Source organism: Rhinoraja longicauda, chromosome 37, assembly GCF_053455715.1.
Source record: "Rhinoraja longicauda isolate Sanriku21f chromosome 37, sRhiLon1.1, whole genome shotgun sequence".
Taxonomy (NCBI): Eukaryota; Metazoa; Chordata; class Chondrichthyes; order Rajiformes; family Arhynchobatidae; genus Rhinoraja; species Rhinoraja longicauda.
The window spans coordinates 1,322,135-1,348,808 of NC_135989.1; the positions used below are offsets into that span (position 1 = coordinate 1,322,135).

Sequence of the window (26,674 nt, forward strand, 5' to 3'; positions counted from 1 at the left end):
AGAATATGCTCAGTCACTCTAAGACATCTTGGACTCTGGTACCAGGGAGGCAATACACCATCTTGGAGTCTTATCTCTTGTCCATCCCCTTTACTAACAAATCTCCTATCACTATGGATCTGAGTAACTTTACCCTTTGCCACTGAGCCTCAGACCTGAGTGCTGCTGCTGCTCACCACTGACTACTCACCCCCACCCCCCTCCAATCTGTACCATCTTTATCACCCAATGATCACCCCATGGTCTTATCACCTAATAACTATTCAGTTTAATTATTCTCCCCTTGTACCCCTCTACTATTTCCAACCCTACATCATTGATCTTGGGCTGTTGCCAGACAAGTCCGTCACCTAAACACTCACAATGAAACTGGAATTGAGTTCTCAACACCAGCCAGGAAACCAGATCAGACAATGATACATGGTCTTGGTTGACCTCGTCTTTAATGGAGAGTCTGAAAACACACTCGCCCCTGAGTGGAAGAGCCATCCGTAGCTCCTTGGTGTGGTTCACTGGAAGCACCAGTGTCTAGCTTGGGACCCTTACTTGCTGTTAGGTGTGGTCATTATTGTAGCGAGCATCACTGGTCGCTACAATAATCGGACAGTTGAGGAGTTTCTGTTGTCTCACAGTTTGCAAATACATAATTATGCCAACAATTTGGCAGTTACATTGGATAGGAAAGGTTTAGATGTGTGAAACACAGGCAGGTGGGACTTGTGTAGATGGGACATGTTTGTTGCTGTGGGCAAGTTGGCTCAAAGACCCTGTTTCCACGCTGTGTGACTCGATGATTCGATGTCCATGTACTGATGTCATGAAGCCTCTGAAATGCCACTGTGTAAAAAGACTTGTTGTGATCTATCTATCTATCTATCTATCTATCTATCTATCTATCTATCTATCTATCTATCTATCTATCTATCTATCTATCTATCCTCAGATCTTGTGTATATATATATATATATATATATATATATATCCACTATTTATCAGTGATTTGGCCAAAACGGTAAACCACAGCGCCACAATGTTTGCACCACCATAATCACCACTCTCATTTCTAAACTTTCATTTCTAAACACATTTTTTCAAAGTGCTGTGCGTCTGACATCACCAGAGAGGCACGCACGGCCTCTCCTCACTCGCACAAACAAGATGGACGCCGTTAGCGGAGCCGCCCGCCCGCAATCAGGGGCTCCCTTCTCCCCTCTCCTCTCTCCCCACTCTCCCACACCCGGGGGCACTCTCGAGCAGGAGGGAGATGGTCGGACTGATGATCCTCATCCTTCCCTTCCGTCCCTTCAACCCACGCCACGGTGTCCTCGAGTCCCCCCTCCCGCCCATGCTCAGCGCCCCGCACAGTTACCGCACAGAGGCCGCAGCGCAGCTGGCAGCTTCTTCTCCTCCTTCAGCGGCCGCTTCCACCGATGGCGGCGTCGACGAGGGCCACTGCCACCGACGGCCCCTTCGCGACTTCAGAAAGATGGCGGCCTCCTGACGTTCCGCCATCTTGTGCGCGCCTCCCGCCGCACCTCTCTCCTCTCTCCCCTCGCTTCTCTCCCCTCCCCACTCTCCCAGACCCGCCGCCGCCCGCCTCGAGTAGTCCCACCTCTGCTGCCCGACTCGAGTAGTCCGGAGGTCCCTCCTCCCCCCTGCACGCTCGGTAAGTGCCTTTCTCCGCCAACGTCTCCCCGGTGGGGAGTGGACGTGGGGGCCAAGTGGGTGGAGAGAAGGAGGGAGGTGAGGGTGGGGGGAGGAGATAGTGGGGGGGGCGGGGGGTGGGGGAGGAGAGAGAGGGGGTGGTGGGGAAAGGGGGGAGGGCCCCCACCCCCCGGAGCACTGCCGCCCGTCCCGGCATGCCTCGCGCCTGCCATTCCTCAGATCAGGCCGCGCTGACCGCCGGGAGGTGTAGTCACCTCTCACGCTCCGAGAGGGGGGGCACCCGCCCGACTGACGGCAGTGCTGAGGGGGGATGGAGTGGGTGAGGGTGAGGGGGGGAGGAGGAGCGGGGATGGAGTGGGTGAGGGTGAGGGGGGGAGGAGGAGGGGGGATGGACTGGGTGAGGGTTGGTGGGGGAGGAGGAGGAGGGATGTACTGGGTGAGGGTGAGGGGGGGAGGAGGAGGGGGGATGGAGTGGGTGAGGGTGAGGGGGGGAGGAGGAGGGGGGATGGAGTGGGTGAGGGTGAGGGGGAGAGGAGGAGGGGAGGAGGAGGGGGGATGGAGTGGGTGAGGGTGAGGGGGGGAGGAGGAGGGGGGATGGAGTGGGTGAGGGTGAGGGGGGGAGGAGGAGAGGGGATGGAGTGGGTGAGGGTGAGGGGGGGAGGAGGAGGGGGGATGGAGTGGGTGAGGGTGAGGGGGGAGGAGGAGGGGGGATGGAGTGGGTGAGGGTGAGGGTGAGGGTGAGGGGGGAGGAGGAGGGGGGATGGAGTGGGTGAGGGGGATGGAACAATGGGACCCGCACAATTGGTCCACGTCCCACGTGGGAGGAGCCACCGCCGCCCTTATTTGTCCAACAGGGGCTGTTCCCGCTCAAAGTTCCCGCTGAACTGTCCGGTTGCCGCTCAGATGTCCAGCTTTGCAATATAAGATAAGCTTTATTTCATTTTTCCTCATTTACATTTTTTTTAACTTTATACTTCGGGGAGGCTTTCTTTAGTTGGGGAGGTTTGCCGTTTTCTGCTCTAAAAAAAGATTTGTCTTTTTAACATTACTTACATTTCATTTCTCCTCATTTCCGATTGTTTTATTTCTATTTCATACTTCTGGGAGGGTGTTTATTAGTGAGGGAAGTTTGCCTTGTTCTGCTCAGCTCCCACTTCGCACTCGACGCCCCATTGGTCGGTCGGTGTACCACGTGAGGACGCCCCATTGGTCGGTGTACCACGTGAGGACGCCCCATTGGTCGGTGTACCACGTGAGGGAGCAAAATAAAACGCCGCTTTCATTTACATTCCTGTCATTTACAAAGAAAAACGCTTCATTTCAAAAAGCATTGATTTCTTTTTTTGTCAAAAACGGACGTTTTCATAGCATTATTTCAATTTTTTTAAAGAAGATTTATAGAAAAAAAACGCTTTGTTTTTTAAACATCAAATTAATTTCATTTTTCCTCATTTAGATTTGTTTCATTTAAAAGAAATCCACTCATCCTATCTATTCCCCTCACCACCCCCACTTCTCCAACCCCCCAATTCATCCCCCCGAACTCCATTTAAAACTCCCCCAAACCTCCACTGCATTGGTCTAACACCCTCCCCTTACTCAGCCACTCCACTCACACACTCCATTCCCACCTCTCCCCCCACTCACACACTCCATTCCCACCTCTCCCCCCACTCACACACTCCATTCCCTCCTCCTCCCCCCCCCCCCCCCCCCCCACTCACGCACTCCATTCCCCTTCAATCCGCCTTAAAACTCCACCAAACCTGTGCTGCATTAATTTAAATTGGTTTCAGGTTTTTTTTAAGAGCCCCACTGATCCACTCCTTCCCACGTCCCTCAACCCCACTTATCCCCCCCCCCCCCCCCCCACGTGAGAGGAGCGCCGCCGCCACTCTTATTATTTGTTCGACAGAGGTTGTTCCCACTCAAAGCTCCCGCTGAGACGTCCAGCTTTGGCTGCTGCTGTACAATATAAGATAAGCTTCATTTCCATAATATTTTATTTAAAGGAAATCGCTTTGTTTAAACTGTATGCTTTCATTTACATTCCTTTCATTTACAAAGAAAAATGCTTCATTTCAAAAAGCATTGATTTCATTTTTGTCAAAAAAGGACGTTTCATAGCATTATTTCACTTTAAAAAAAAAAGATTTAAATATAAAAAGCTTTGTTTTTTAAACAAAATTAATTTCATTTTTCCTCATTTAGATTTATTTCATTTGAGAACTCCACCCACTCACTCTCTCAATTCCCCTAATCACACCCTCCACCACCCCCCCATTCACCCAATTCACCCCCCCGAACCCCCTTTAAAACTCCCCCAAACCTCTACTGCACTGATCTAACACCCTCCCCTCACTCATCCACTCCATCTCCACTCCTCCCCCCCCCCCCCCAAACTCACGCACTCCATTCCCACCTCAACCACAGGTCACTTGGACACAACAATGTAACACATCTGTAATAGATGGAACCCGATTCAGGAAGAGTCACTGAAGAAGGAAAGATGAAAAGGAAGCTCCAATGAAGTTTCAATCGTCATAAAAACAATAATATAGATATCAAGATTACTTGAAGTTTACACTTCAACTTTCTCAGCAATTTAGATGATAAATCTGCAACTCAAAATAATCAGTGCAAAATTCATCAGTCTGAAGAAGGGTCTCGACCCGAAACATCACCCATCCCTTCTCTCCTGAGATGCTGCTTGACCCGCTGAGTTATTCCAGCATTTTGTGTCTACCTTCAATTTGAACCAGCATCTAGAGTTATTTTCCTACAATGCAAAATCCTTTGTGGAATCAAAACTGTACAACACAGAAACAAGCCCCTTCGACCCATCTTGTGATGCTGTCCATGATACCGATCTACATTCATCTCATTTGCCCACGTTAGACTTTATTCCACAATGTTTTTCCCATCCAAGCACCTGGCCAAAGACTCTTTAAGTACCATAATTGTATCTGCCCCCACCATGTCCTCTAGCATGTGTTCCCAGATATTCACCGCCTTTAGAGTTGTGCAGAGAGAAATTACGAGGATGTTACCAGGACTCGAGGGTCTAAGCTATGGGGGTAGGCTAGGACTTTATTACTTGAAGTGCAAGAAGCTGAGGGGTGATTTTATGGAGGTGTATAAAATGATGAGGGGAATAGATAGGGTGAATGTACAGAGGTTATTAGCAAGGGTAGGGGAATCAAGAACCAGTGGACAAGATAAGAAAGGCACCTTTTTCACTCATAAGGTGGCAGATATAAGGGATGAGCTGACAGAGACGGCAGTTGAGGCAGATACCTGAATAGCATTTAGAAGATATTTGGTCAGATACATGAATAGGAAGGGTCTAGAGGGATATGGGCCAAACACAGTGAAATAGGACAAACTTAGATGGGCATTTTATTCAGCAAGGGCAAGACAGGCTGAAGGGCCAGTTTTTGTAGTGTATGACTTTATGACTGTTTGAAAAACACAGTTCAGATGCTCTAAATTTCCCCCTCTCACCGTAACCTCTGCCCTCGAGTTCCATACTTCACTGCCTGTGAACAAGATTCTGATCATTTATCCTATCTGTGCCCCTCATAATTTTATACATCTCTAAGGTCACCCCCAAACCTCTGAGTGAGAATAGCCTGAGAATGGAATAGTGAGAGGTTAAAGATGTCAACAATGTTCCTGCCAGCTGGTCTGCACATGTCCTGAGGTAACAGATGGAGTGTCCAGCCTCCGTACATTCTACTATCTATTCACCTCATGATTTTATACACCCCTATAAATTCACCCCTTATTCAGGGGTGCATTCAGTTTATAAGTACAGCCCTCCTTGGGCTGGGCTGGATCTCAAACAATGACTAGATGGAGTAGAAGAGTACACGGGCAACCTCCCACCATCACCTTCAGCTTCCTTCCATGAAAGAATTCACATTTCCATTTCTACTTCCATTTTTTGGCATAAATATCACCAACCACATTCATGGGATAACCAAGAAAATTTACCAACACCATTACTTCCTCAGAAGACTGCGAAATTTGACATGTCTCCAATGATTCTTACCAATTACTACAGATGTACCATAGAGAGAATTCTAAATATGATCATAGGTTGGTTTGGGATTGCTCTGGCCAAGACAGCAAGAAATTGCAGAGTTTTGGAAGCAGCCCAGTCCACGACAGGGAACAATCTCCACTCAACAACATATTTAACGCAGTCATACAGTCATACATACAGACACTGCCCCATCAGTCCAACGGTCAACAGATGGGGGAAGATGGACTTTGTCTCCACAATGACTGCAGAGGCCACTTCTGCCTTAAGCCCATGGGCACAGATTCAGCAGCCACAATGTGATTGGTGAGGATGAGGTTAAGTAGGTTCATCATTTATCACTCTCCTATGCTCTCGACACATGGACCCACCTGAGTATAACTGTACCACGCCCTCTACACCCAGACCCACCTGTGCATAACTGTATTACACCCAGACCCACCTGTGTATAACTGTACCACACCCAGACCCACCTGTGTATAACTGTACCACACACAGACCCACCTGTGTATAACTGTACCACGCCCTCTACACCCAGACCCACCTGTGTATAACTGTACCACACACAGACCCACCTGTGTATAACTGTACCACACCCTCTACACCCAGACCCACCTGTGTATAACTGTATTACACCCAAACTCACCTGTGTATAACTACCACACACAGACCCACCTGTGTATAACTGTATTATACCCAGACCCACCTGTGTATAACTGTATTACACCCAGACCCACCTGTGTATAACTGTACCACACCCTCTACACCCAGACCCACCTGTGTATAACTGTATTACATCCAGACCCACCTGTGTATAACTGTATTACACCCAGACCCACCTGTGTATAACTGTATTACACCCAGACCACCTGTGTATAACTGTATTACACCCAGACCCACCTGTGTATAACTGTATTACACCCAGACCCACCTGTGTATAACTGTATTACACCCAGACCCACCTGTGTATAACTGTATTACACCGCCCACATCCAGACTCACCTCTGTTGCTTTGACTGCTGGAAGTTGTTTGTGTTTTGTGAGCATCACTTCTCCAGGTACTGCATCACGATATGGTGATAGATGTCACAGGAATTCATGTCAGGAACAGACTGAAGATGGTGTGAGAGATCATCAGTGCACAAAGTTTCTCAACTACATTTTAAGATTGTGTTTCTACTCCAGATATCAATGAATGTGACGATGACTCAAACATCTGTGTTCCAAATGCAATATGTGTCAACACTACGGGAAATCATCGGTGCACCTGTAAGGATGGATTTGTCACAACCACCGGTGCCATTACGTTCACTGATAAAGCAGTAATTCAGTGTGAAGGTAAAGACTTCTGTGAGAAGGTTGCAAATCCAAAGCATTCACCGCTCTCACGTAGTTTAGTTTAGTTTATTGTGATGTGTCCTGAAGTTCAGTGAAAAGCTTTAGTTGTGTGCAATCCAGTCAGCGGAAAGATGATACATGATTACAATTGAGCCAGTTACAGTGTATGGGCACATGACAAGGGAATAACGTTTAGTGTAAGGTAAAGCCACAGAAAGTCAGAAGGTCACCAAAGAGGTAGATAGTGGTTCACCACTGCTCTCTGGTTGTGGTAGGATGATTCAGTTGCTTGATAAAAGCTGGGAAGAAACTGACCCTGAATCTGGACGTGTGCGTTTTCACACTTCAATACCGTCTGCCGGATGGGGAGTGGGGAGACGAGGGAGTGGCCAGGGTACGACTCATCCTTCATTATGCCAGTTGGTTTCACACTGTTCCTAAATTGCTGTATAATAAAACACATTTCTCCGCTATTGAGGAAAGGTAATGGAGTGGAGTGGGAGTAATTAGATGGAGTAGGATTTATTTGTAATTTACACAACCACCACTTTCAGTGAAATTGAAATAATGAATGGGTGAGGGGGGGGGGGGGGGGGGGTGGGGAAGGGGAGGGGGGGGGAAGGGGGAGGGAGTGATCTCCCACCTCCGGTAAAAGACGTACCTTTGGAATGGAGGTGAGGAGAGATTTCTTTATCCAGAGGGTAGTTAATATGCGGAATTCATTGTAGTGGAGACCAAGCAATGCCTACCTTTCTGTCAGGTACATCGAACAGTCCTTATTCCAGGTCTCCATGCATTGGTCCTATCTCCAACTATGTCAACGACTGCATCAGAGCTTCCTCTTGCATCCGTACAGAATTCATGGACTTTATTAACTTCACCACTAACTTTCCCTCCACCCTCAAATACACCTGGACTATTGCGGACACCTCTGGCCCTTTCTCGATTTCTCTGTCTCCATCACAGGAGACAGACTATCAATGGACATCTAGTACAAACCTACTGGCTCCCACAGCCATATGGACTACACATCTTCCCACCCTGCCTCTTGCAGAGATGTGATTCCCGACTCCCAATACCTCTGTCTCCGCCGTATCTGCACCCAAGATGAGGCGTTCCATTCTAGAATATCGAAGATGTCCTCGTTCTTCAGGGAACGGGGGTTCCCCCCTTCTGTCATAGATGAGGCCCTCACACGTGTCTTCTCTGTGTCCCAGAGTTCTGCTCTCACTCCCCCTCCTTCAAGACGCAACATGGACAGACTTCCCCCGGTCCTCTCCTTTAATGCCACTAGTCTCCGCATCCAATACATTATCCTCCAACATTGTCGTCACCTCCTGAGGACTCTCACCACTAATCGCATCTTCCCACCTCCACTCATTTCCACCTTCCGTAGGGACTGCTCCCTCCACAACATTTTGGTTCACTCATTGCTTCCCACTAAAACTACCACCCCCGCAGGTACAGTACTTTCTCCAGCAACCACAGCAAATGCAATACCTGTCCTTATACCTCCTCCCTCAACTCCATCCAGGGACCGCGACAGTCCTTACAGTTTGGACCAAGATTCACATCTACCTCCTCAAACCTCATCCACTGCATCCGGTATTCCATATGTGGACTCGTGTACATCGGCAAACCCAAGCATAAACTTGGCGAGCGTTTCGCTGAACACTTACGCTCTGTCCACCAATACCTACGAGATCTACCGGTTGCTAACTAAACATAGCACAAAAAGTAAGGGAATTTGTGTTTGTTAGATTATTTCTTTGTTGTAACAATGCTTCTTGGCAATAAATCTTTTACCGTTGGAAAGCCTGTTTATTTCCCTTTTAAATGGTGCCACATTTGTAAGGAACATGCATTTGTGGGATGAGCAGCAGAGCTGAGTATATGGGTTGCGCCCATGAAAAATTGGCCAAATCTTCTCTGCCAATGCCAAACAGCTTATTCTGCTGTTGCTATTGACTCTTGTTTTGAGCTTCTGGTACCCCCAGGTGCTGACAATCAGGTGCCTGATTGGCACCTGATTGGCAGCATCTGTGAGCATGGGCCCTGCTACAGTGGTCAGTAGGTGTCTGCTCCAAGAATCGGCATGCCACGTTTGACTGATCTGGATAGGGCCCGTGCGATAAGGCAACTTCAAGCTGGTGTTCCGCAAAACCAAGTTGCGGCATTATTTGGAGTGAGCCCTAGTACCATCTCCAAAGTGAAGGCCAAGTTCCATATAACGGGGGATGTCAGAGACAGGCCGCGAAGTGGGCGTCCCAAGAAGACGACACCCGAAGAAGACCGTTTCCTCACCTTGTCAGCACATAGGAACCATAGGCTGTCTTCTACAGATTTGCAGTCAAGGTTTGTAGGACGATATGGCCGATGGCTCTCTGCCCAGACAATTCAGAACAGACTGCACGCAGCCGACCTCCGGTCTCATAGGGCTGCCAGGAGGCCTGCCATGACTGCCCTTCACCGTCAGGCCCGTTTGCGCTGGTGTCGGCAACACGTGCACTGGATCCTGAACATGTGGAGGAACGTTATGTTCAGCGATGAGTCCAGATTCTGCCTACGACAGTTGGATCATAGGGTCAAAGTGTGGAGAAGACGCGGAGAACGCTATGCTGATTGCTGCACCGATAGAGTAACATCTTTTGGTGGAGGCAGTGTGATGGTGTGGGGCGGCATCTCCCTCACTGGAAAAACGAGGCTTGTCATCATTGGAGGCAATCTCAATGCAGAGAGATATCGAGATGAGATTCTGCAACCAGTGGCAATCCCATATCTCCACAGTCTGGGACCGAACTCTATCCTCCAAGATGACAATGCTCGCCCCCACAGAGCAGGGTTTCTCAGCGACTACCTCCAGAATTTGGGAGTGGAGAGGATGGAATGGCCTGCCAGCAGTCCTGACCTCAACCCCATTGAACACTTGTGGGATCAGCTTGGGCGTGCTGTTCGTGCCAGAGTGACCAACACAACCACGTTGGCTGACTTGCGACAAATGCTGGTTGAAGAATGGGATGCCATCCCACAACAGTGTGTGACCAGTCTGGTGACCAGCATGAGGAGGAGGTGCCAGGCTGTTGTGGCTGTGTATGGTTCTTCCACACGCTACTGACGCTCCTGTTTATTAAATGAATAAATTGTTAAATTGCCAATATGTCTTGTTTCTTCAGACTTCAATCATCCAATCCACCAAACAACACCGAACAAGAGTCAATGGCAGAATAAGCTGTTTGGCATTGGCAGAGAAGATTTGGCAGATTTTTCATGGGCGCAACCCACTTACTCAGCTCTGCTGCTCATCCCACAAATACATGTTCCTTACAAATGTGGCACCATTTAAAAGGGAAATAAACAGGCTTTCCAACGGTATAAGATTTATTGTCAAGAAGCATTGTTACAACAAAGAAATAATCTACCAAACACAAATTTCCTTACTTTTTGTGCTATGTTTATTTCAACTCCCCGTCCCATTCCCTTGCTGACCTTTCTGGCCTGGGCCTCCTCTATTGCTAGAGTGAGGCCACATGCAAGTTGCAACACCAATACCTCATATTTTGTTTAAGTAACTTATCAGCTAGCCGTATGAACATAGAATGGTCTAATTTGAAGTGATTTCATCCTACACTCCTCTCCCCGCTCTGCCCCTGTCCCCTTCCTCACCCTAGTTCTAGTATGGTGCTGGTGAAATATTCAACATCACTGTCAGGGAATAGTGAGATATCTAAACATTATTGGAGGTTACTACTCTCGAACATTATTATGACATCTTCACATCACCACTCTTTCCACCTTCTACAGAGACTGCTCTCTCCGCAAAGCATTGGCTCACATCCCTTCCCATCCAAACCAGCCCCTCATCAGGTACTTTCCCCTGCAACTGCATTCAGTGTTCCAGATGTGGCCTCCATTACATTGGCGAGACCAACCGCAGACGAGGTGACCGTTTCACCGAATAGTTGTGTTCAATCCTATTGTATTGGATCTCCAGGTAGTTAACCATTTTATCTCTGCTTCCCAATCCCATCCTGATCTTTCTGTCCTGGGCCTCATCCATTGCCAGAGTGAGGCAACATGCAAGCTGGAAAAAAACACAACCTTATATTCCACTTACAACCCAACAGTGTGAATATTGAATTCTCCAGTTTCAGATAACTAATCTACAAATAATCCCGCCCCTCGCCCCTCTTTTTTCCCCTCTAGTCCCTGTGGCCCACCTGGATTTGTTCCCATTTCTCTCCTTCCCCCCTCATGCCCCCACTCTGTTCCTTTCCACTTCTATTTCTTTAGCTGGCTTCACAATTGGCACCTCTTATGTATAAAATATATAAATGTGTTAGAGACATACCATACAGTCTGCCCAACTGCCAACAATGGGAGAAGGTCGACTTTGTCACCACAAGGATTGTGCAGGGGTCACTTCTGCCTTAAATCCTCATGGACAGATCCAGCAGCGACATCATGATTGGTCAGGATGAGGTTCAGTAGGTTCATCATTTATCATTACACTCCCCACATCCAGACCCACCTGTGTATAACTGTATTACACCCAGACTCACCTGTGTATAACTGTATTACACCCAGACCCACCTGTGTATAACTGTATTACACCCAGACCCACCTGAACATAGCACAAAAAGTAAGGGAATTTGTGTTTGGTAGATTATTTCTTTGTTGTAACAATGCTTCTTGGCAATAAATCTTTTACCGTTGGAAAGCCTGTTTATTTCCCTTTTAAATGGTGCCACATTTGTAAGGAACATGCATTTGTGGGATGAGCAGCAGAGTTGAGTATATGGGTTGCGCCCATGAAAAAATTGCCAAATCTTCTCTGCCAATGCCAAACAGCTTATTCTGCTGTTGCTATTGACTCTTGTTTTGAGCTTCTGGTACCCCCAGGTGCTGACAATCAGGTGGTCAGTAGGTGTCTGCTCCAAGAATCGGCATGCCACGTTTGACTGATCTGGATAGGGCCCTTGCGTTAGGGCAACTTCAAGCTGGTGTTCCGCAAAACCAAGTTGCGGCATTATTTGGAGTGAGCCCTAGTACCATCTCCAAAGTGAAGGCCAAGTTCCATATAACGGGGGATGTCAGAGACAGGCCGCGAAGTGGGCGTCCCAAGAAGACGACACCCGAAGAAGACCGTTTCCTCACCCTGTCAGCACTTAGGAACCGTAGGCTGTCTTCTACAGATTTGCAGTCAAGGTTTGTAGGACGATATGGTCGACGACTCTCTGCCCAAACAATTCAGAACAGACTGCACGCAGCCGATCTCCGGTCTGATAGGGCTGCCAGGAGGCCTGCCATGACTGCCCTTCACCGTCAGGCCCGTTTGCGCTGGTGTCGGCAACACGTGCACTGGATCCTGAACATGTGGAGGAACGTTATGTTCAGCGATGAGTCCAGATTCTGCCTACGGCAGTTGGATCATAGGGTCAAAGTGTGGAGAATACGCGGAGAACGCTATGCTGATTGCTGCACCGATAGAGTAACATCTTTTGGTGGAGGCAGTGTGATGGTGTGGGGCGGCATCTCCCTCACTGGAAAAACGAGGCTTGTCATCATTGGAGGCAATCTCAATGCAGAGAGATATCGAGATGAGATTCTGCAACCAGTGGCAATCCCATATCTCCAGAGTCTGGGACCGAACTCTATCCTCCAAGATGACAATGCTCGCCCCCACAGAGCAGGGTTTCTCAGCGTCTACCTCCAGAATTTGGGAGTTGAGAGGATGGAATGGCCTGCCAGCAGTCCTGACCTCAACCCCATTGAACACTTGTGGGATCAGCTTGGGCGTGCTGTTCGTGCCAGAGTGACCAACACAACCACGTTGGCTGACTTGCGACAAATGCTGGTTGAAGAATGGGATGCCATCCCACAACAGTGTGTGACCAGGCTGGTGACCAGCATGAGGAGGAGGTGCCAGGCTGTTGTGGCTGTGTATGGTTCTTCCACACGCTACTGAGGCTCCTGTTTATTAAATGAATAAATTGTTAAATTGCCAATATGTCTTGTTTCTTCAGACTTCAATCATCCAATCCACCAAACAACACCGAACAAGAGTCAATGGCAGAATAAGCTGTTTGGCATTGGCAGAGAAGATTTGGCAGATTTTTCATGGGCGCAACCCACATACTCAGCTCTGCTGCTCATCCCACAAATGCATGTTCCTTACAAATGTGGCACCATTTAAAAGGGAAATAAACAGGCTTTCCAACGGTATAAGATTTATTGCCAAGAAGCATTGTTACAACAAAGAAATAATCTACCAAACACAAATTTCCTTACTTTTTGTGCTATGTTTATTTCAACTCCCCGTCCCATTCCCTTGCTGACCTTTCTGGCCTGGGCCTCCTCTATTGCTAGAGTGAGGCCACATGCAAGTTGCAACACCAATACCTCATATTTTGTTTGGGTAACTTATCAGCTAGCTGTATGAACATAGAATGGTCTAATTTGAAGTGATTTCATCCTACACTCCTCTCCCCTCCCCTCCCTGCCCCTGTCCCCTTCCTCACCCTAGTTCTAGTATGGTGCTGGTGAAATATTCAACATCACTGTCAGGGAATAGTGAGATATCTAAACATTATTGGAGGTTACTACTCTCGAACATTATTATGACATCTTCACATCACCACTCTTTCCACCTTCTACAGAGACTGCTCTCTCCGCAAAGCATTGGCTCACATCCCTTCCCATCCAAGCCAGCCCCTCATCAGGTACTTTCCCCTGCAACTGCATTCAGTGTTCCAGATGTGGCCTCCATTACATTGGCGAGACCAACCGCAGACGAGGTGACCGTTTCATCGAATAGTTGTGTTCAATCCTATTGTATTGGATCTCCAGGTAGTTAACCATTTTATCTCTGCTTCCCAATCCCATCCTGACCTTTCTGTCCTGGGCCTCATCCATTGCCAGAGTGAGGCAACATGCAAGCTGGAAAAAAACACAACCTTATATTCCACTTACAACCCAACAGTGTGAATATTAAATTCTCCAGTTTCAGATAACTAATCTACAAATAAACCTGTCCCTCGCCCCTCCTTTTTCCCCTCTAGTCCCTGTGTCCCACCTGGATTTGTTCCCATTTATCTCCTTCCCCCCTCATGCCCCCACACTGTTCCTTTCCACTTCTATTTCTTTAGCTGGCTTCACAATTGGCACCTCTTATGTGCCAATTTAAAATATATAAATGTCATAGAGACATACCATACAGTCAGCCCAACTGCCAACAATGGGAGAAGGTCGACTTTGTCACCTCAAGGATTGTGCAGGGGTCACTTCTGCCTTAAATCCTCATGGACAGATCCAGCAGCCACATCATGATTGGTCAGGATGATGTTCAGTAGGTTCATCATTTATCATTACACTCCCCACATCCAGACCCATCTGTGTATAACTGTATTACACCCAGACCCACCTGTGTATAACTGTACCACACCCTCCACACCCAGACCCACCTGTGTATAAGTGTATTACACCCAGACCCACCTGTGTATAACTGTATTACACCCAGACCCACCTGTGTATAACTGTATTACACCCAGACCCACCTGTGTATAACTGTATTACACCCAGACCCACCTGTGTATAACTGTATTACACCCAGACCCACCTGTGTATAACTGTATTACACCCAGACCCACCTGCGTATAACTGTATTACACCCCCCACATCCAGACTCACCTCTGTTGCTTTGACTGCTGGAAGTTGTTTGTGTTTTGTGAGCATCACTTCTCCAGGTACTGCATCACGATATGGTGATAGATGTCACAGGAATTCATGTCAGGAACAGACTGAAGATGGTGTGAGAGATCATCAGTGCACAAAGTTTCTCAACTACATTTTAAGATTGTGTTTCTACTCCAGATATCAATGAATGTGCGAATGACTCAAACATCTGTGTTCCAAATGCAACGTGTGTCAACACTCCGGGAAGTTATCAGTGCACCTGTATGGATGGATATGTCACAACCACCGGTGCCATTACGTCCACTGATAAAGCAGTAATTCAGTGTGAAGGTAAAGACTTCTGTGAGAAGGTTTCAAATCCAAAGCATTCACCGCTCTCACGTAGTTTAGTTTAGTTTATTGTGATGTGAACTGAAGTTCAGTGAAAAGCTTTAGTTGTGTGCAATCCAGTCAGCGGAAAGATGATACATGATTACAATTGAGCCAGTTACAGTATATGGACACATGACAAGGGAATAACGTTTAGTGTAAGGTAAAGCCACAGAAAGTCAGAAGGTCACCAAAGAGGTAGATAGTGGTTCACCACTGCTCTCTGGTTGTGGTAGGATGATTCAGTTGCTTGATATAAGCTGGGAAGAAACTGACCCTGAATCTGGACGTGTGCGTTTTCACACTTCAATACCGTCTGCCGGATGGGGAGAGGGGAGACGAGGGAGTGGCCAGGGTACGACTCATCCTTCATTATGCCAGTTGGTTTCACACTGTTCCTAAATTGCTGTATAACAAAACACATTTCTCCGCTATTGAGGAAAGGTAATGGAGTGGAGTGGGAGTAATTAGATGAAGTAGGATTTATTTGTAATTTACACAACCACCACTTTCAGTGAAATTGAAATAATGAATGGGTGGGGGGTGGTGGTGGTGGGTGTGGGTGTGGGGGGGGTGGTGTGGGGGGGGGTGTGGGTGGGGGGATCTCCCACCTCCGGATAAAAGACGTACCTTTGGAATGGAGATGAGGAGGGATTTCTTTAGCCAGAGGGTGGTTAATATGCGGAATTCATTGCAGTGGAGGCCAAGTCATTGGGTATTTTTAAACACAAAGGCCTAACCCATTTCCCTCTACAAACACTCTCCTCCATCTAGCGGAACGTCTTCACCTTCAACAACTTCTCCTTTGACTCACCTCACTTTCTCCAAAGCAAATGCATAGCCATGGGAACTCGCATGGGCCCAAGCAATGCCTACCTTTCTGTCAGGTACATCGAACAGTCCTTATTCCAGGTCTCCATGCACTAGTCCTATCTCCAACTATGTCAACGACTACATCAGAGCTACCTCTTGCATCCGTACAGAATTCATGGTCAGGATGAGGTTCAGTAGGTTCATCATTTATCACGATACCACACCCTCCACACCCAGACCCACCTGTTTATAACTGTACCACACCCAGACCCACCTGTGTATAACTGTACCACACCCAGACCCACCTGTGTATAACTGTACTACACTCTCTACACCCAGACCCACCTGTGATTAACTGTACCACACTCTCTACACCCAGACCCACCTGTGATTAACTGTACCACACCCTTTGGTGAGTCTGTCCTTGAACAAGATTGGAAACACCATTGGATTACACTGGTGCGGATTAGATTGGATAATACTATACATGAATACAGTTATTGCACACACAAATACAACAGGTTGTTCAAAGAGAAAAATACCCAAATATAGAATATAGTTTGATAGCATGGTGGCGTTACAGTTACAGAGAAAAAGGTCCAATATAAGCAATATGGTTTAGGTTGGAAGATCGGGATTACTCCCTAAATTACTGTTCACAATCTGATAACAAGGGAAGACGCTGTTCCTGAGTAGGGTGCTAACTGCTTTCAAGCTTCTATACCTTCTGCCTGATGGGAGTGGAGTGAGGAGGGAATGACCAGGTGTGACTGGTCCTTGATTATGTTGGATGCTTCCCTGAGCCAGGGTGATGTGTAGATGGAGGCTGCTCTGTGTGATGGACTGTGCTACATCCACATCTCTTGAAGTTGCTGAGAGTTATTGCTGAATCTCCTCAGTGTCCTGAGGAAATGGGGACAATGTTGTGCTCTCTTGTCATTGATTCAATGTACTTGGTCCGGGACAGGTTGTTGGTGAAAATGTCAAAGACTAGAGGCATCATTTGAAGGTGAGAGCAGCAATATTCACAGTAGATGTGCGGGGCAAGTTTTTTACACAGAGAGTGGTGAGTGCCTGGAACATGCTGCCTGAGGTAGTAGTGGAGGCTGATACAATAGTGATAATTAAGGGGCTTTTAGATAGGTACATGTACATGCAGGGAATGGAGGGATACGTATCACCTACAGGCAGAGGCCATTTGTTTAACTTGCATCATGCTCAGCACAGACATTGTGGGCCGAAGGGTCTGTTCCTTTGCTGTACTGTTCTATGAGCCACCGTCTGTGCCATTTGTGTCATCTCCCAGCACCTCCGTTACTTCGGGCACTGAATATTGTTTGTGTTATCTGAGCATCATTGATCCAGATGATGCTCGTGACATGGTGATAGATGTCACAGCAATTCACGTCAGGGACAGACAAGAGGGTGTGAGAGACCATCAGTGCACAAAGGTTTTCAGCCACATTTTAAGATTTTGTTTTCACTCCAGATGTCAATGAGTGTGAGAACAACCCAAACATCTGTGGTCCAGCTACAGCGTGTGTCAACACTCTGGGCGGCACGGTAGCGCAGCGGTAGAGTTGCTGCTTTACAGCGAATGCAGCGCCGGAGACTCAGGTTCGATCCTGACTACGGGTGCTGCACTGTAAGGAGTTTGTACGTTCTCCCCGTGACCTGCGTGGGTTTTCTCCGAGATCTTCGGTTTCCTCCCACACTCCAAAGACGTACAGGTATGTAGGTTAATTGGCTGGGTAAATGTAAAAAATGTCCCTAGTGGGTGTAGGATAGTGTTAATGTGCGGGGATCACTGGGCGGCACGGACTTGGAGGGCCGAAAAGGCCTGTTTCCGGCTGTATACATATGATATGATGATATGATATGATAAGTTATCAGTGCACTGGTAAGGACAGATTTATCCTCAACACTGGAGGCATTAAGTGTCATGGTAACAACTTCGGTAGAAACAAGGATCTGGTTCACAAAAATGGACATAAAGTGTTGCAGTAACTCAGTGGGTCAGGCAGTATCTCCGAAAAACATGGAAAGATGACATTTTGGGTCAGGACCCTTCTTCAGACTTCTGTGAGGTTGCAAATCCTAACCTTCCGCCTCTCTGACAGTAAATAATTGAAGTTGCACAACATGTGGAGAATTCACAAAGGACCAGCTGTCAGTTGGTTTCATATTGTTCCTACATTACTGTAGAACAAAACAAATTACACAGCTACTGAGACAAGGTACTGAAGTGGGAGTAATTAGATCATATAGAATTTATTAGTAATTTTCACAAAACACAGAGCATACAATAGCACAGCACAGGAACAGGGCCTTCTCACACAATGTTCAACACCATATTAAGATAAACAAATTTCCACTGCCTCACACATCTCAACATCTATATCAGGCTCTATTTGCTTCTCGGCCACACGATTGGTTTGGGTCTTATCCTAGTATCATACTTGTCTAAATCTTCCCAAGTAGCTCGAGCAAATCTCTCCACCAGGATACTGGTGACCCTCCCGTTCAGCTGTAACCTGTCCCTCTTGTACAGGTCACTCTCCTGGAAGTGAGCCCAATGGTCCATGTATGTGAAGCCCTCCCCACTGCACCTGCCCCTTCACCACACATCTATCCCAGCCATCTTCTCATTGCTTGCCTGGCTCGACAGCACAGTGTCTAATCCAGAGATTGCCAGCCCAGAGATGAACACAAGAACACAAGAAAAGAGAAACAGGAGTAGGCCAACCGGCTCCACGAGCCCGCTCCTCCATTCAATACGATCATGGCTGATCCTACCCCAACCCCCTTCCCTCTATCGCCCTTCTTCCCACCCAAAAGAACTGTGTGATCTCCTGGGAGAGGCGAAAAACCGGATAAAAACCCAGGCCAATTTGGGAAAAAAATCCGGGAAATTCCTCTCCGACCCCAAGCTAGGCGATCGAAACTTGTCCAGGAGATTACTCAGGTCTTACTATACTAACCATAGCTCATGTCCACTTCCCTGCCCGCTCCCCGTAACCCCTAATTCCCTTGTCTATTAAAAAACAATCTATTTCCGTTTTAAATTTATTTAACGTTCCTGCTTCCACAGCTCCCTGAGGCAGCGAATTCCACAGACTAACCACCCTCTGAGTGAAGAAGTTTCTCCTCATCTCAGTTTTAAAAGAGCCCCCTCTTATTCTAAGCCTATGCCCCCTAGTTCTGGTCTCCCCGATCATCGGAAACATCTTTAGCGCATCCACCCGATCAAGGCCCCTCACGATCTTATACGTTTCAATAAGATCGCCTCTCATTCTTCTGAATTCCAATGAGAAAAGTCCCAACCTACTTAACCTTTCCTCATATGTCAACCCCCTCATCCCTGGAATTAACCGTGTAAACCTTCTCTGCACTGCCTCCAGAGCAAGTACATCCTTTCTTAAATATGGACACCAAAACTGCATACAGTATTCCAAATGTATACAGCTGCAGCAACACCTCCCTACTTTTATACTCTATCCCCCTGGCAATAAAGGCTAAGACTCCATTGGCCTTCCTAATCATGCTGCACCTGCATACTAACTTTTTGTGATTCCTCTACTAGTATCCCCAGGTCCCTTTGCGTTGTATTACCACACAGCTCCTCCCCATTTAGAAAATAACTTTCTTTATGATTTTTTTTCTCCAAAATGCATAACTTCACATTTATCAGTATTAAATTTCATCTGCCAAGTCACTGCCCACTCTCCTGGCTTATCTATATCCTTTTGCAGGCTTTTTCTATCCTCCTCACTCCCTGCTTTACCTCCCATTTTTGCTGCTTTTCAATTTACCACCTGACTCCCCAGGAGACCTGGCAGGACCTCATCTGCCTCCCCACCGATGTTGTCGGTACCACTGTGGGCCTGGCTGCTCACCCTTTCTTTCAGAATAATCTGTGCCCACTCAGACATCCGTGAGGAATTTACATTTGACAATTAACCTACCAATCCTCATATTTTTGGGATGTGTGAGTTTTACACCAGTAAAAGAAGCACTTCAGCCCAACTTTATTATGCTGACCAAAATGCCCCATCTAGTGGAGGGCCACCTGCCCACGTTTGGCCCATATCCCTGTAAACCTTTCCTCTCCCATACCTGTGCAAATGCATTTTAAATGTTGTTGGAATATGTACCACAATTACCTACTCTGGCTGCTTGTTCCATATACACACCCCCATCTGTGTGGAAACAATTGCCCCGAAGGTTCCCATTAAATCTTTCCCTTACTACTTTAAACCGATGTCCTTTGATTCTGGATTCCCTATTCTGGGTAAAAGACTGTGCCTGCGCCCGATCTATCCCCCTCATGATTTTATATCCATCCATAAGATCACGCCTCAGCCTACTGCACTCCAAGAATAAAGAATTAATCTCTCCCTACAGCTCTTTCAGTTTTGTTAGTTTACAGATACAGCACTGAAACAGGCCCTTCGGCCCACCGAGTCCACACTGACCAGCGATCCCCACACATTAACACTATCCTACACACACCAGGGGAAATCTGCACACACACCAAGCCAATTAACCTACAAATCTGTAGGTTACAAATTGTGGGAGGAAACCGAAGATCTCGGGGAAAACCCTTGCAGTCACATGGAGAAGATACAAACTCCATACTGACAGCAGCCATAGTTGGGATCAAACCCGGGTCTCCGGCGCTGCAAGCTCTGTAAGGCAGCAACTCTACCGCTGCACCACCGCGGCTGCTCTTCTGATCTTCTGAAGATACAAATCTTCTCTGCACTCTTTCCAACCCAATAACATCCATCTGATAGCAGGGTGAGCAAACCTGAACGCACTGCTCCAAATGTGGCTTCACAAACAGTTTGTACAACTATAACATAACATCCCAACTTCTGTGCTCAATACTCTGACTGATGGAGGCGAATGTACCAAACCCTTTCTTCACTACCCTAACTACCTGTGACTCCACTTTCAGGGGACGATGTACCTGTAACCTTCATCCCTCTGCTCTTCAGTGCTTGCCATTGTCTGAGGATTCACTGTGAAGGGCCTGCTCAAGAAACACAGAAATATAGGTGCAGGAGGAGGCCATTTGGCCCTTTGAGCCAGCACTGCCTTTCATTGTGATCATGGCTGATCATCCACAATCAGTAACCCGTGCCTGCCTTCTCCCCATAGTCCTTGATTCCGCTAGCCCCTAGAGCTCCATCTAACGCTCTTTTAAATTCATCCAGTGAATTGGCCTCTCTTCTGTGGCAGAGAATTCCACAAATTCACAACTCTGGGTGAATTTTTTTTTCTCATCTCAGTTTTAAATGGCCTTCCCTTTATTCGTAGATTGTGGCCCCTGGTTCTGGAATTCCCCAACATTGGGAACATTTTTCTCAAAGTGCAACTCCTCTCCATCAGCCATTTATCAGCCCACTTGTCCAGCTGATCAAGAACCTGCTACAATTATTGATAGGAATCTTCACCGTCCACAGTTCTACCTACTTTTGTGTCCTCTGCAAGCTTACTAATCATACTTTGTACATTCTATCCAAATTGTTGGGAAAAACACAAATAGCAATGGGCACAGCACATTGTGGCACACTACTAGCCACAGGCCTTTAGTCTGAAAAACAATCTTCCACCACCACAATCTGCTTCCTTTCATGAAGCATACTCTGTATCCAGTTGGGTAGTTCTCCCAGGAACCCAGACAATCTCACCTTCCAAAGCAGCCTAACCATGCCGAACCCTTCTCAAAGGGAGGAGAAATGGAGTCCTGAGAGGAGACCACGTGGGTAGAGGAGAAAGGTGCAAACTCCACAATCTTCAATGGTCAGGACCCTCCCTAGGTGATTGGCTGCAGTCGGGCAGCAGCACTTTTCTGTTAAATGTAAAGATAAAGGTTGCATGAAAGTAAGGTTATGAAGTCATAAGTGATAGGAGCAGAATTAGGTCATTTGGCCCATCTGCAATCTACTACGCCATTCAATCTTGGCTGTTCCATCTCTCCCTCCAAACCCCATTCTCCTGCCTTCTCCCCATAATCCCTGACACCCGTGCTAATCAAGAATCTATCTATATCTGCTTTAAAGGTATCCATTGACAGCCTCTACAGCCTTCTGTGGCTACAAAATCCACTGATTCACCACCCTCTGACTAAAGAAATTCCTTCTCATCTCCTTCCTAAAGGAACGTCCTTTAATTCTGAGGCGATGACCTCTAGTCCTAGACTTTCCCACCAGTGGAAACATCCTCTCCACATCCACTCTATCCAAGCCTTTCACTATTCGGTTCGTTTCGATGAGGTCGCCTCTCATTCTTCTAAACTCCAGCGAGTTCAGGCCCAGTGCTGTCAAACGCTCATCATATGTTAATCCACTTATTCCTGGGATCATTCTTGTAACCTCCTCTGGACCCTCTCCAAGGCCAGCACATTCTTCCTCAGATATGGTGCACAAAATTGCTCACAATGCTGGTATGCTTACCGGTAGTAGATGGTGATGGTGGACGGTCCTTTAATAATAATAATAATAATAATGTATTTTATTTATATAGCGCTTTTCATATACTCAAAGACGCTTTACAGAGATTTAGAGAACATAGGGAAATTAATAAATAGATAAATAAGTAAATAAATAAACGAACAGAGAAAGGAGACAGAAGGTGAGGTGACCTTCAGTGGTTGAAGGCAGTACTGAACAGGTGAGACTTCAGCAATGTATTGAATGTGGTGAGTGTGGAGGAGTCTCTAACGTTTTGGGGTAGTGAGTTCCAAAGGGTGGGAGCAGCGATGGAGAAAGCCCTGTCCCCCCAGGATCTGAGTTTGGTCCGGATGTGGGGGGATAGGAGATTGGCAGCAGCAGAGCGGAGGGTGCAGGCGGGAGTGTGCCTGTGGAGGAGGTCGGTCAGGTAGGATGGGGCCAGGTTATGGAGGGCTTTGTAGGTTATGAGGAGGATTTTGTACTGGATTCTCTGGGGGATGGGGAGCCAGTGGAGTTTATAAAGGACGGGGGTGATATGGTCACGGATCGGGGTGTGGGTGAGTAGACGGGCAGCGGAGTTTTGAATGTATTGAAGTTTACTGATGATTTTTGAGGGTGCGCCATAGAGGAAGGAGGCTGTTGCAGTAATCCAGACGGGAGGTGATGAAGGCGTGGATGAGGGTTTCTGCAGCTGTGGAGGAGAGGGATGGATGGAGACGGGCAATGTTTTTGAGGTGGAAGAAGGCTGTCTTTGTGATGTGTTTGATGTGTTTGTCGAAGGAGAGGGCTTGATCAAAGATGATTCCAAGATTCCGGATGTGAGGGGAGGTGGATACTGGGAGACCATCAATGTTGAGGATGAAGTTTTGGGTGGATTTGGTGAGCGTTTTTGGACCAATGATGATGATTTCAGATTTGTTGCAATTGAGTTTGAGGAAATTTGATTGAAGCCAAGATTTTATTTCAGTGATGCAGTTTGTCAGTGTGGAGTGTGTGGTGGGGGAGATTGACTTGGTGGAGATGAGCAGCTGGATATCATCGGCGAAGCAGTGGAAGTTGAGACCATGACGGCGGATTAATTGACCAAGGGGGAACAGGTAGAGGATGAAGAGGAGGGGGCCAAGGACTGAGCCTTGGGGGACACCTTGGGGGAGGGGAGCGGTGGGGGATTTACAGTTGTTAATGGAGATGAACTGGTGTCTGTCAGAGAGGTAAGATTTGAACCAGGATAGGGCTGTGCCGGTGATGTTATAACTACATATCCTCCTGATAGCTGCTGCAGCTGTCTTCTTGTTGAAACAAAGAACTACAGATGCTGGTTTACCAAAAAATGACACAAAATGCAGGAGTAACTCAGAGGGTCAGGCAGCATCCCTGCAGAATATGCATAGGTGACATTTCTGGTTGGGACCCTTCTTCAGTCTGTTAGTAAGGTGGGGAGATGAAAACTGGAAGAGAGGAGGGGCAGGTAGTAGATAAGCACAAGTGAGGGAGGGTTGATAGGCGGATGGGTGGACAAAGGCCAGAGATGAAAACACACAGGCTGTGGGACAAATGGATTAAAGAGTTACAATTTAAGAATCCGGAGGATGAAATGTCGGGGGAGGGGAAGGGGAGTAATTGGTGCACGGCCAGTTGTGGCTCAGGGCAGCGGAGGGAAGAAGAAAGAGGGTAGTCTGGGGGTGAGAGGGGAGGGGATTCCACTGGGCCCCACCTGGCCTTGTACCTATTCCTTCCCTGCCCCCTCTTTTGTCCAACCATTTGCCCATCAAAAGCCCTTAGCGTGTGTTCACCCATCGCCAACAATGCTTTGTCCTGTCCCATCTTCCTTCCAGTTTTTTTGCCCCCCCCCCCCCCCATACAATCGGTCTGAAGATGGGTCCCAACCCAAAATGTCTCCTGTCTAAATTCTCCAGGGTAGTGCCCGACCTGCTGAGTTATTCCAGCATTTTGGGTCTTTTTTCAACTATTTTCTGTTCTCTTCACAGATTTGACAAATCTTCGCCCAAAGAGTTCATCTGTTGTGGTAAGCTCATGTTTTTCCGTAGGTGCGTACTGGGGTCAGGAAAGGTGGGAGGAAGAAAAAATCATTTGGGTTGTTACTATGAATTGGAGAATTCAATGTTTTTACTGTTGAGTTGCAAACTACCCAAGCAGTATTTGAAGTGTTGTTGCTCCAGTTTGAGTGTGGCCTTATTCTGACAATGCAGGAGGCCCAGGGCAGAAAGGCTGGTACGAGAATGGGAAGTGGAGTTAAAATGGTTAACAGCTGGGAGATCCAGTCGGTCTTGGCAGACCGAGTGAAGGTGTTCAGCGAAATAATCACTTTGTCTACACCTGGTCTCGCTGGACACCTGTAATGTAATGCTGAATGCAGTAGATGAGTTTAGAGGGGATGCAACTCACCTGAAAGCACAGCTGGTATCCTTGAATGGAGGTGAGCGAGGAGGTATAGGCCAAGTGTTACATCTCTTGCATTTGCTGGGGAATGTACCTGAGGATGGTGCGGTTTAGGTGGGACGGGATGAGGAAACCAAGGATTGCGGAGGGAGTGGTCTCTGCAGATGTTGCTGGAAATTGAGGGCGTGTGCTGTAGGGGGAGATTGGGCAGGCAGGGAGTGTGGGAGACTGAGAGGTAATCTTACAGAGGTGTATAAAATCATCAGGGATATAGATAGGGTGAATGCACACAGTTCTTTCTCCCCAGGGCTGAGGAATTAAGAACTAGAGAACCATGATGAGAGGGAAAGGATTTAATAGGAACCTGAGGGGCAACATCTTCATATATAGGGGGTGATACATATACAGAATAAGCTGTAAGAGGAAATAATTGAGAGAGGCGCAATAACAACATTTAAAAGACATTTGGATTGGTACACAGACTGGAAAGGGTCAAATGTACATTAATGGGACGAGCTTAGATGGGGCATCTTGGTCAGCATGAACAAATTGGGCCAAAGTGCCTGTTATTTTAGACTTTAGAGATACAGTGTGGAAACTGGTCCAGCCTGCCAAGTCCACACTGACCAGCGTTTCTATGCTTGTACATTGGATGGAAGGAGGGAGATGATTGCAAATGAGTAAGAGAATATGCAATAAATTGAAGGATATGGATCGGTGCAGAGGAATGGATAAAGTGCATGTTCACAGATGCTTGAAGGTTGATCAAGTGGTGATAAAGGCACTATCTCTATCCCAACAGGATATTCATTCATTTGCTGAGGTTTTCACCATGAGTTTGTCAAAGCTTTGCATGACAGGTTCAACAGAATTCTCCAAGTTGGTTTCCAATTTCCTGGAAATCATGGAAGATTACACATTAGCATCTGCCCGGAATTTACATCACCAACAAAAGGCAAACTTCTCTTCTAATACCTTGGGTAATGTAATAATCTTGTATTTTTCTAGCAGTATTGAATAAAGTTCTGTTTTAGCCATTGGTTTCAGATACACAGTTGTTACCACCAGCCATTGAAACTGTTTATGTCTGGCAGTGAGGGAGGAAACTGGTGGACATCAGGAACCAATGTTCTTTCTCATGGGTAACGTGTCAATGTTGACTGATGGCATCACTGCCTGGTCCTGTAACTCAAACACCCAGGAACATAGGAAGTTACAAAAAGCGGTGGTCTGATATGATACAATAGAACTTTATTTATCCCAGGAGGGAAATTGATCTGCCAACAGTCATAAAACACAAAATACATGAAACATGAAATTAAAGTGACGAGTGGAAATGATTGGGGAGAGGGGGGGCGGTAGTCAGTCTCAGTCGACCCCATGACAGAAGGGGGAGGAGTTGTACAGATTGATTGACAGCCATAGGGAAGAAGGATCTCCTGTGACGTTCAGTGCTGCATCTTGGTGCAACCAGTCTGTTGCTGAAGGTGCCCCTCAGGATGGCCAGTGTGTCATGGAGGGGGTGAGCTGTATTGTCCAGGATGCTCCACAGTTTGAGGAGCATCCTCCCCTCCAAGACCACCTCCCATGAATCCAACTCCACCCCCAGGGCAGAGCCAGCCTTCCTGATGAGACACAGTTCTGTAGCCTGACATACTGTGGTCATCCAGTCAGGTAGTTGGTGATCCAGGACACCAATGGGGCATCCACCCACATCTTCGTCAGTTTGCTCCCTAGCTGTGCAGGCTGGATGGTGTTTAAAGCACTGGCGAAGTCAAAAAACATGACTCTCACAATGCTGCCCGGCCTATCCAGCTGAGCATTGGAACGATGTAGCAGGTGGATGATGGTGTCCTCAACCCCCACCTGTGTTTGGTAAGTGAACTGCAGGGGG

At 47.2% G+C, this 26,674-nt stretch overlaps 1 protein-coding gene across 1 annotated transcript in view; it reads left to right on the forward strand.

Annotated features, from left to right (window-relative positions):
- Window positions 1–26,674, forward strand: part of LOC144610662 (adhesion G protein-coupled receptor E3-like) — a gene marked incomplete at its 5' end in the record, with an annotated part of 92,805 nt that overhangs the window by 18,553 nt on the left and 47,578 nt on the right. The window contains 4 exons of the mRNA XM_078429531.1: window positions 6,896–7,048; window positions 14,918–15,070; window positions 24,369–24,406; window positions 25,583–25,760. Of these exons, the coding sequence (XP_078285657.1) occupies window positions 6,896–7,048; window positions 14,918–15,070; window positions 24,369–24,406; window positions 25,583–25,760 (522 nt within the window). The remainder of the gene's footprint in view (window positions 1–6,895; window positions 7,049–14,917; window positions 15,071–24,368; window positions 24,407–25,582; window positions 25,761–26,674) is intronic.